This window comes from Oenanthe melanoleuca, chromosome Z (genome assembly GCF_029582105.1).
Source record: "Oenanthe melanoleuca isolate GR-GAL-2019-014 chromosome Z, OMel1.0, whole genome shotgun sequence".
NCBI classification, from domain to species: Eukaryota; Metazoa; Chordata; class Aves; order Passeriformes; family Muscicapidae; genus Oenanthe; species Oenanthe melanoleuca.
The window spans coordinates 40,498,100-40,510,401 of record NC_079362.1 but is presented as its reverse complement, the minus strand read 5'-3'; the positions used below and the strand labels follow the sequence as shown (position 1 = coordinate 40,510,401).

Genomic DNA, 12,302 nt, shown 5'->3' with positions numbered 1-12,302 from the left:
AGCCTCAATATAGCATCTAGCATATTAAAAGGTAGCAGGAATAGTTCCTTGAGCAGCAGAATCAGTAACAGCGCACCCAGGCATTGCTCCTATTGGAAACTGCTAAAAAGTACAAGCTCCAAATGAGGGTTTACGGGTTCTTACAGCAATCTCTCTTTACACTCTCAGATTTCCTGGGTTAGGTTTGGCCTTTAGTTGGGTTTGGCTTTCAATGTTTTCCTCAGTAAGAAAAATAACACCAATGTGTCAGTTTATCTGCATGAAACCATACAGGAACTTAACACTTGAGAGCTGTATAGAATCATAAAACTATCAAGGCTGGAAGAAACCTTTAACATCATCCAGTCCCATCATGCACCCACCACTACCACTATAACCCCTAAATCACTAAACCACACCACCCAGCAACAGATCCAGACTCCTCTTGAGCGCCTCCAGGAGTGATGATCCCACCACCTGCAGGGAAGTATATTTCCTGAGCACCCTAACACTGAAAAAATATTTCCTAAAAACTGATCTGAATTTCCGCTGTCTCAGCCCAAGGCCCTTTCCTCTGGTGCAGAGGGATGATCACTGCCCTGGTCAAGTTCAACCAAAAGTAGCTTCAAATGTTGCTACAGTTTAGAGTCAGGGAGAAAGGCAATGTGATCCCACATAATTTTCTCAGAAATCCACATGAGAAAGTCAACAGCTATTATATGAACACTAGGAACTCCTTTGTTCTCAGTATCATTAGACATAAAATGGCATTTTACTGAATACTATTAGTTTACCACTGACATTTTTGAATCTTCACTAGGGCAAAGTTTCCCCAAAGGAACATCCAAATGTGACACTAAAAGATACAACACGTTGGAGAACCTAGGGTTTATGACTGCTAGTTCAGTTTGATTTTATTGTCACTGTTACTCTCCCATAGACTCAGAGACAAAAGAAGATGCAATGCTGCCTTCTGTTATGAGAGTCTTCCAAAGTTTGGGGGTTTTTTGGCTGGAGAAGAATATGAAAAATCATAGAATATTTTAAAAGTTTAAGTATGCTCAAAATATACACACATGTTTATTTATGTAGGAGGAAAGGATTATTATAAAAATGGATTTGGGGAAAGGAAGAAATATATATCATTACTTACTTGAAAAATAACCTATAAAACACAGCTGTTTTCCCACATTTCAAAATTATTTTCTGACATAAGACAATTAGCTCAATTTTCTACATTATTTACACAGTCAGAAATTCTGAATGTTCTAAACAGAAATCTTGAAACATTTAATTTTAAGCATCTGAAATATTGAAACAATTATTATTTTTAATTCTTAAACTGAGTCAAACATTTTGATACTTCTATGCTACATTTTAGTAGCATACTCTACATTTAAAAGACATTTTGAATGAATTAAAGCTGGTATTTTTGCCTACTTGAGCTCCCTCACTACAAAACAAAAGGAATGCAAATTAGCTTTCAGAGCAACTATGGAACCTTTGCACAAAAAAAAACTAGATCTTAATAAAATGGAGGCAAGCATCTCTCTAGACTAAATGCCAGCAGGAGTAAATCTGCATAATATTTCATATATATGTGTGTGTGTGTGTGTACAGTATATAATAATATACTATTATTTCATATAGTTAAGCTGTTCAAAAAATCAATCAAGAATAATTCACAACAAGCCAGAATTAAATGCATGGTTTTGGCAGCTTCATTTGGAACCATTGATGTAGACCTCTCTGTGCAAACACAGAGACTGTGTGGTTGAATATAAAACTCTACAACACATAAAATGCTACAACAAAAGCAATTAGCATTTCCAAAAATTCAGCAAAGTAATATCCATTGTGTGCTATGTACATCAGAAACAATGATTACTCCCCTAAAAACAAGGTATGCTTTTTTGTTTCAGCTCCTATTACATTTTGTTTGAAAGAACATTCAGAAGATGGTGCCTAGTCCCTATCTTTGCCAATATTTAATATAAACTCCGTCCATAAATATAGAGAATTCTCTTAAAATTATTTACCAATCTGGTGAAAGATTTTCCCCCACTGCCTCCATTAGGACTGTCTCAGACAGTGCAGCTCTCACCACCTTAAGAACCAGATCCATTAAACTTTCTCTTTCTATTTTCTCTGATGCATGTATAACCCTACCTTCCTATCCTTTGTTTCCTGCTCTAAAAGGGTGTGGCCTTCTTTAATCATTTCATAAACAAGCTCTGCACTCTCTTTATGCTTCTAATATTCCTTCTTTCTCCTTTCCTTCTTCAGTTAAGTTGATCTTCCTTGAATACAGATATCTGGATCAGAGCAGCCAAGGTCCCATTAGAATCTAATGATGTTAATACCTTCCCACAAACAGTCTTAAGAGACAAAGAAAGTGCTGTCCTTTACCTTAGCCATGTCATGCAGTAAACCAGGCTATTCAATACTCATTCATTTTCCCACATCACTTTATTTGCCTCTGGAGCACTGAAGTACATTGTCACACACATTATTATCTGGTATAGCATGAACTATTGCTTTCCTTCAGAGTAACTGTGCTTGGCCAAAGCACAAGGTTTAAATTCAGAAAGAAGCTGCTGCTGAAATCCACCTGTGGATCTTTACTGGGTTACTGTTTGTGTTTTGTGACACATCACACCAAGCCCTCATAATGTACTGCAGAAAATGTGTCTCCCTTTCTCCTTGGTGGGACCTGTAATAATTCCACTGAGTCTTGAAAATTTCTTCTACCAAATTACAAGTACATTATTCCATGGAGCTTTGAAAATTTCTCCTATGGAACATTAAGTATTCTTATCTGTACAGTGGTTACAATCACATGGCATTTCTCCTGTGACCCCACCACATTTTACACTTGCCATAGCTTATCTCTTTAACCACATACCTAGGCAGCTACTGATGGCTTTTTGTTAGATTAATTCCAGGCATCTAAACTCACAATTGCAAAAATAAAAAAAATTAAAAAAAAATAAAAAAAAACGTGAAGAAAACTGTCACACACCTCATAAATCCAAAACAGTCATTTCCTTAGTTTTTTACTGAGCTGTCCTGGTTTAGGCCAGGACAGAGTTAATTTTTTTCAGAACCATGAGGTGGCAAGGCCTGGAGCTGTGTGGACATGTCTGGGTTATTATATATTCATGTCATTACTAGGGAGCAGAAGTAAGGAATTCTTTGGCATCCAGGAAGACGTTAATGACAATACAGGAATACTGAATATAAAAATAACATATTTTAATGACTTGTAACATAAGATAAGAATGTACATTGCTTTCATCTCATCAACAAAGTATTTAAGTCTGTACAAAACAGGGTCCCTTATAAATCATGTCTTAATTAATGATAGAATTAAAAAAAAAATACCCAATTATTGAAGTTATCAATATGCTTGAGAACATGAGAGCAATTGTAAATCAGCACTTAAAAATGTACATATGGAAAATGTTTGTTTGGTAAGTCTGTTTAACACAATCCAGCTGAAGAGTGGACCAGTTAATGCAAGCCACCATACTACACAGGATGGCAACAATATTCTCTAGTTGTGGGATACAAAGGGAAACAAGATTTTTTAGGTACGAACATATTTTTTCTCCCCAAAATTGTCTTGAGGTGCTAAGCAAGAGAAAATTTCTTCCATAAACTTAGCACTAAATTAACTATACTATAAGATATAAAGCAACTGTATATTCAAGACGGATAAGATGAATTTAGCTAACAATATAGCTAACAGCTCTTTGAGACATGGGAACCAAATATGGTATGATATAATGGGCATCAAAATGCGTTTGGGGTTTTGAAGGTTTTTTCCTAAAATATCATTAGTTTAAAGTATTCTGACAAAAAGCAATTTGCTTTATTTAAAAGACCCTCTTTGCTTCCATTAAGTAAAATAGCTTTTCTGTAGCATTTTTTAATGACTGTCAGAGAAACATCCAATAGAAGTATTTATTAAGTCTTACCTAATTACAGCCCAATCCAGTACTCCACCTAATTTTCCTATGAATTCCAAACACTTGAGCATCTCCATAATTTTTATGATTGTGAAGAATTAAGAACACTGGTCAGACTAATGGCTAATTACTTTCACTTTAAAAGGGGGATGAAATGGAAACTACTTGGGGCAGCTTTGCAAAGCCTTTGCAATTTTATAAGGTTGAGCTTATGGTGATATCCGAATTCCGGTGACTTTTCACAAAAGTAATTAAGGTGGAGCAAGAGATATCTAGCCAAATTAATTTTTTCCTCTTCAGTCACAGCAACTTCAAACTGGCAATTGTTTCCAGAGATTAAATGCCATTATACATACCCAAGATATTTAAAGTCACATATCTTAGTCTTAATATTGAGACCAGCAGGACAACGTGGTGAAGAAGCAGTTCTGAATTTCAGTGTCCGAGGACTTCTGCTTCCTGTGCTCACCATTTGCTCCTACTCTCACACAACAAAAGTCATCTGAAGCCACACAGAGGTAGCAGAAGCAAATCACCTATAAAATACAACCTGCAGAAGCACCTAACATCTAGGAGAGATGACTATTAACTGCACACAAAAATACCTACAGCACAAGACATAGAATTTTATTGCAGACATGCAATGATGCTCATAGGGAGGACCAAACTGAAGAACCCCCCAAAGCTTGACAAATCACATCTGTTTTCTGCATTACAGATTTTTAAGTCCATGCATCCCATGATGGGTGAAACAGAATGACTGCTTTTACCTGATAAGCATAATAGGATTTATTCTTACATATCCCAAAAATCATTCACTAAGAGAAAACTAAAAATCCAGAATTCCAGTGCACTGTCAGAGCCTAGAGCAGCTCTGTGCTGACTCTGAGTCATGCCTATAGATTCTTTTCTAGTATAAGTGCTCAGAACTACACAAATCAAAATATATCATAATATAAAATATAATAACAATAGTAGTCGTAATAATAATAATAATAATAATAATAATAATAATAATAATAATAATAATAATAGTAGTAGTAGTACATGAAGTGAGGGGAAAAATAATTTAATAATGTCACTTTAGGAACTTCTACAGATTACAGACTGAGAACAAATTCTCAGAGATACATAATTTTGCATTAGAACATACATGTTTATTTTTTAAAAAATCAATTCACTTTACTTGAAAGCAAATTTAGTCAGGGATGAAATACATACCCTCTGCTTCTCAGGGTCAACATATCGAATACCAAAATAGTCTTTTTCCAGCAAGCTGTAATAGTTGCAGATGTGATCTATCAGAAATTGACCTTTGGTTTCCCTCTGTAAAAAGATAAAGAAATTATAAATTATGTTGAGTATTCTGAATTTGCTGTCTACAAATCTAGGCAAAGTGTCAAGGAAAATGGTGTATGAAATTTGTTGTTATTCAGAAGAGGACAAGGATTTAACCAGTTATCTTCTCTAAAAGATTCAAGAAATTAATGATCAATACACATTCACAGATTGATTAAGAAAATATAATTACTACTCTACCTCAGGAAAACTCTTGCTGCTCTAATGGCTAAAGACTTAATATATTTATAAGACTTAATACACTACTAGCAACCATATTTCCATGGATGCTATAAGGCATAACAGATACTTATTTACATATAGAATTTCAAAACACTCTGTGTTTTTTTTATCCCCGATCTTTACCCAGTGTCCACAGCAAGAGAGATCTGATCCTTAATTTCCTCAATTAAGTCAGAGCTGCAGTACAGAGAATGCCCAAATGACTGAGAGAGGTTTTCATCTTCATTGTCATTGGGCAAGTATGGCCTTATCAAATCTGTTACACATGATATTTAGCAAACAATCTAATTCTTTCTTTTTTTTTTTTTCTATCTCAAGAGTGTGTGTCTATTCTCTTTCATCTGATGTCTAATACTGAGATACTACATGAGTTTTCACATTTATTTTGATCCAGCTGCTGTGAAGGTTCACGTTGGGGTTTTTTCTGAAATGTGATTTGTGTCAATATTAGCAAAAGTTGTTTTCCTAAAACAGACCACTCCAAGAAGACAAAGATACTTCACCACACAGTGGTGTCAGGTCTCTGCAATTTTTTCCTTCTGTGTGTCTACCTTGGTCCTGGATGTGAGTCATCTCTGCTGTGGACCAGATAAGGAGTCTCTACCCTGTGCTGACATCAAACAATTTGAATTTAGCTCTTAATGTCTACTGAATAGAAACTATACAGAACACAAAATCATTTTATATAAAAATAATACTTAATTGTTTTTCTCCAAACTACTCCCTGAAAATTTTAATGCTATGCCTTGTTCAAACTTTTTTAAGAAGAGGCAATTTAAGCCATAAAGAGCATGGCAAGCAAAATTGAAGCAATAGCATCTCATGGTACTTTACAAGGCTGGGTATTGATTGCCAGTATCTTCATTTTGCACAGAAGCAGCTGAGCCAAAACCAGCACTGTGACCTGTTGGAGGTCATACTCTAAAGGGTGATGGCCCAGGCACCACTGCTGCCTGGTGAGATCTACTGCTTCCCCAGGAAAAATGAGACATGCTTCAAGACTGCTCCCATAATTTGTTTTCCTATCTTTAAACAGCCATTGTCAAAGGATGTTAACACAATTTGTCTGTTCAGCTTGTGCTCATGCAACCTCATGCTTTGCACCCTGCATTGTTACCTTTTCCCAAATAACCTAGATGCAACAGTTTTCCTTCTGTAATTCTTTCATTCCAGCCTCAAGACATTTAAAATCAACTTGTTTACTGTTAAGAGTGGTTAACACATTCACTGACTTTTTTTTTTTTTTGTTGTACCCAGTTACAAGTATGGGCATCCTGGAGACAACATAGAGAACACTTCCCTCAAAGACTGGAAAATGCAAAAGAAAAACTGTCACTTTCCTTGTGGCTGACCAAAAAAGAGATCTACACTTATGTAGTCATATTTCAACTAACTGCTTTTTAACTTAAAATCATGTAAGTGTCTGAAAAGTTTTGTGACTGTGAGAGACCATTGAAGTATTGACAAAATTGCATGGTGATATTTCATTACAAAGGCAGTAGGAAAAATTATAAACACAGACATGACATTTATACTGCAGTCTTAAATGAATCTTCAGCAAATTAAATATGACTGGGAAATTAGACGTTATTAGATGACTCAGGTACAATCAAACATGAAAACAGACTTTACCAGCAACAGTGAACAAATGAAATCCATTTTATAAAACATTGGAAATGAGGAAACCTGACTACCCATATTTTCATGTGACAACATCAGAGGGTGTTACTGGAAGAACAGCCAGTAATAATACAATCTCCTACAACAAATTACTAGGGGTTCACATTCTAATCTATAAATTTTAAAAGCCCTTTGCTTCAGTCACCTAAATAACAAATAAGTCACAAATTTCTGAACTCCTGAAGAAACTGATAAAAGGGTACAGCACATATAATGTTTATAAATCCAGTAACAACATTCTGTTTCTAAAAGGAATTGATGCCCTAGTTTTCTTCCTTGGAAAACAGATGATGGAAACAAACTAAACAAAAAAGAGCAAAAAGCCTCCAAGCTAGATTCATGCTCCAGCAATCTTTAAGCCTTCCACCAATAAATAGAAGGGACTAGTTAATAACTTTACCCTTGGTTAGTATATCCCCTTCAGTTCATTACATTTTAAAAAATATTCAAGATGCACAAAAGTGGGCTAATTCAGCATGTGAATAATGTAGTGAAATTGTAAATGTTCCACTATTAAAACCTTCTAGACACTTGAAATTTTTTTTTAAAAAAAGTAGATCTTAATTGATACACAGAGGAAAATACTTGATGTGGCCCACAGCACACCAAGTCCTAATTCATAATAGACTGTATGACAAGAAGGATGGGTAATGGAGGTTAATTTTATTTTCTGCAAACAGCAGACATAAACATTTTCTACGTTTCTCTAACAACGCTTCAAATTCTTCTGAGCTTTAGAACATCACAATCCTTTTCTATTTATTACACATTACTACATATTACGATGCTACAAAAGAATATATTAAAACCAAATTTCAGTCCGATTTGTGAAATAATCTGGATAACATAAATTTAGAACAGCTAGTCATCCACAACAGAGGAGAGGAATGGATTTGGGTCAGAGAATAATGAATATAAAATGTAGCCTAAAAATTTCAGACAGTTGCCATACAGCCTTCCCATTAAGTGACCTTTTAAAAAAAAGAAAAAAAATGCAAACAAACAAAAACAATCCTTAAACCCTTTTATATAGAAAAAGTACTTTGCAGCAACTCAGAAAAATAATTTTATATTACATTTTAGAACACTTGTTAGAACATAAAAAAAATACATAATAAAGAAAGCCTTTATTTCAGACACCACTAAAGCATTTCAGCCACAAACAACAGGAATCTGAAAGTAAAAATCAAGTCGTGCATTTAAAATTTTCCCAGCTCAAATATTTGAGAATTATACCACAGTTCACTTTGAAGTCATCAATTACTGTCCATTAAAGAAGATACATGCAGGCAGAAACAAGAGTCAGAAAAGTCTGTAAGAGACTGAGAAGTGTCTTGAATTGTAATCAATACATTGTCTTCAATGAAAGAATACCATTAAATTAGCCACTTTTTTGTAAGTCTATTAATTCAAATATATCTGTCTCAAATAAGAAATATTTTCCTTCAGATTTTTGTAACCCATGGCTTTAAATGAAGTCCTATAATAATGCAGATATTCCACACACTCAAACAAAAATTTGGAGATTTCTATAAATGATTTGAGGAATGACTTTCTGATTTATTTAGATAAATAGGCACAGAGAAGACAAGCATGTTTTTCCTAAGGCTGTATTTGAATATTTGACCTTAATACCACCAAAATCCCACAACAAACCCCAACACATATGCAACGGATATAATGCCATGTAAATGACAAAATCCCTGAACACACAAGGTCGGTTTGCAAATAACTGTTAAGCACTGCTTTCTAAGCTGGATCAAAAGTTTTCATTTTTATTGAAACAAATACATATCAAATTAAACTTGCAGCTGTGGCAAAAGAATTAAGCGAAACAGGGAATGTTATCTACTCCAAGAAGACATGAAAACAGGATCATACAGAGTCTTCCATTGATGGACTCACAGGGCAGCCTGAGTTTGTTCCTTAGCTCTATGAACTGAGTAATAAACTGGAGAAATGCTTCATTTCCCCTACCAGACACTCTTGTTACAACTTCCATTTCTGCAACTCTGCAAATTTAAGAATGAATAACCTAATTCCTTGGTAATTTCTCTGGTATATGGAAACTAATCCAAACAACGATCTTTGTTGCTCTTGAGCAGTTTAACACATTATCCTCATCTCATGTTTGCTTTGGGGATTTCTTTTTTTAGTTCAACTATCTTGATACAACTTAAAAAACAAGGCAGAATGTAACTTGTTCTACCAATTTAACAATTCTCCAATGACGCAAAACAAGACCACAAAACCTTTGTGACTGCTTCACAAATCCGAAAGTGAGAGGAAAACTACTTACAGCAGTTTAAGGTCTTACATTCAGTGAAATGTTTTCCCTATTTGCATTTGCTTCACTGTGGAGTTCTGCATCTATTTATCTGAATGTCGTCACAAGGAAGAGCAAGAATCACAAGCAGATTAAACAAAATGTTTCTGCTCTGTTATCTAACCACTGAAGTCCTGCCAGCTATGCTTATCTCTGTCAGAAAGCCACTGGCATTACTAAGAAGTGTGCAGAGTCATAAACACAGTATTTATTTGTACTGGGGATTTCAATCCTCATCCCATAAGTGTCTTTACTTGTGTGAACAGCTCCCAACAGTGACCCGGTGTGTAAAGCTGGTCACACACTTAAGTACTTACTTAAGCATAAAGCCATGCACAAAAAAAAAAAAAAAATTAAAACAAACAAACAAACAAACAAAAATAAAAAACCATCAACATAACAAAGAAAGCACATGGAAACCAACATTTCTGTCTAAATCAATGAAAAGCCTGGCTCTCAGGCAAGGCAAGCATGCTGTTTGATTTTGTATGCTTGGGTTTTTCTTTTTTGTCATGCAACGTATTTTGAAGTTCTATGGATGTAAAAGGATTAAATTCATACATTGAAGAACAATCATGATAGAACCATAGAATGAAAACTACCCAATTAGGGGGGAAAAAAAAAGCATCTTTACCCACTGAAAAGTGAAAAAGATAGTTCTGTTGACAATAGGTAACAATAATTATAAAAAGCAACAGAGCTAAACTGCATTTTCAACTGCCACTTCTCACATTTTTTACATTTCTTTGGACATCCTCTCAGTGATAAGATCCTACTTCTTCTAGGCTTTCCATGAGAGAAATAACTTGAATCCCCACAGGCATACGTTTTCCATTGCATTGACATTAGTCACTTATTCCACAGTTCAGTGTGGGGCCAGCTCTCGTACACCAAAGCACGGCTGTGAAAGGATATCTAGGAGCAATTCTCTGCTCGTGTCATTTTGATACAGCTATCGTCATATTTGCATTTGTCTCCAGTGGAACAGCAAAAAAGTTCACTAAGCATCACTGGACTGGGATGTGCCCTGGAATGGGACTCATTTAATATCAACCCTTTGAAGCTGAACAGGGAGGAGAGCTAAGGGCACAGAGAAGGAAGACAACTAGGCATGACCAAATTTCCCAGTATCTTCTAGATCAATTTTTAAGTCTTGCCTGAATTACAGAATCTGGAACAGAATCCTCATTCTGCAGCAACCAAAGTCAATGAGGGGGAAAAGAATCAACTCTAGCATAGCAAAGCTGGGCCAGCCCTAACTTTGACAATCTCCAGTGCCCTCTGCAAATTTCTTACGGCTCTTTGGATTTATGGATTCACTGACACTACAAATGACAGCAAGTACTCACAAGAAACATATACAGACAAGTCCTTTGCCATTTTTTGTTTCTGCCTTGGAAACAACAACAGGAATATAGGAAAATGTTTCACAAGAAGAGAATATTGAATAATGCCTTCAAAATGTATAGAACAATAAAAGCATGCCTGTTTCATTCCTCAGCTAAAATGGTATAACTCTTTAAAAGGAATTCCTTCCTTCCAGCATCCTACAGTATTTTATACTGTTTGAAAATACAGTGCTGGTCTGGTCTAGTCTAGTATATAAAATTTAACTGGAAAATTTTCTGAGTTGTAAGAAGAGCCAGTTATGACTTGCTTCTTTTATCGGAGTTTAAGTTCCAAAATGAAAAAAAAAAAAAAAGGCAACAAACTTTTGCTGAAAGAAAACAAGCAAATTGGAAATGAAATATTTTATTTTAGAAACAAAGTATTTTTGTCATTTTTTCTTCTGCTAACAGCAAAGAATTAACTATATTTCTACACACCCAAAACTAACCAAAAAAAAGGACCAATGATTTTTTAATGAAAGGCACAAAACATGACACTGCAATAAAGTAGCTGGCATTTACTTAATTGTAACAGTTCTCTTCCACATATTATTTTACATTAGTTATCTCTTGCAAAGTATGTATTTTGTTCTATATACTAGTTGATATTTCTATATTAATTAAAAATAATTTACATCAACATTATCTAATTCTAGAACTTTGGGAGGGAAGAATTTTTGAATCTGTCATTTAATACATTTTATTATGTATTAAAGTATTTGAATAGATGATAGAAAACATTAGAGAATTAATGCCCATCTTATTTCATGGGGAATTTAGCAGTCAGTAGTGATAAAGAATGCTTCATGTCTGAGACACAAGCTACCCATACTCCTCTGGTGTTAGAGTTCATTTGGTAACCTGAAATGGGTCTTAAAGAACATAATTTTTACAAATATATCAGTTTTAACTCAAATTTGTAAGCTCTTAATTATCAGTTGAGCCCCAAGTTATAGATACTAACAAAGAGAACTAAAGGGAAAAGAGTCTTATAAACTAGCCTTTATGTACAGTTTCTTTTGCTCAAGAATTATAAAAATACATCTTAAAATAAAGGGGAAAGGAAAGAAGAAAGAATAATGTATATGTTGGGAAGAAGAGAAATAAGAGAAGAGAAAATTCAAGGCTGTATATGTGAATGTAGCTGAGAAAGTTCTATTAATCTTAAATATCTTGGCTAAATGTACACAATATTGAAAATTTAACCAGAAATAACTGCTGCAGTGAGGTCAGAAACATACTTGTCAAATACCTCTTATGTACTAACTTGTTTGGAAAATGATCATTTGAGGTTATTTATATTTCTTTAATTTGCATTATTCATTTGCAACAGATGGACAGATCTGTCCATAAGACAGCATATTTTTATGCTCTCTA

At 34.6% G+C, this 12,302-nt stretch overlaps 1 protein-coding gene across 2 annotated transcripts in view; it reads right to left on the bottom strand.

Annotated features, from left to right (window-relative positions):
- The window catches only part of FRMD3 (FERM domain containing 3), a 120,896-nt gene that overhangs the window by 59,827 nt on the left and 48,767 nt on the right, over positions 1-12,302 (bottom strand). For both annotated transcript variants that reach the window (XM_056514441.1, XM_056514440.1), the window contains exon 2: positions 5,172-5,276. In XM_056514441.1, coding sequence (XP_056370416.1) covers positions 5,172-5,276 — 105 coding nt within the window. The remainder of the gene's footprint in view (positions 1-5,171; positions 5,277-12,302) is intronic.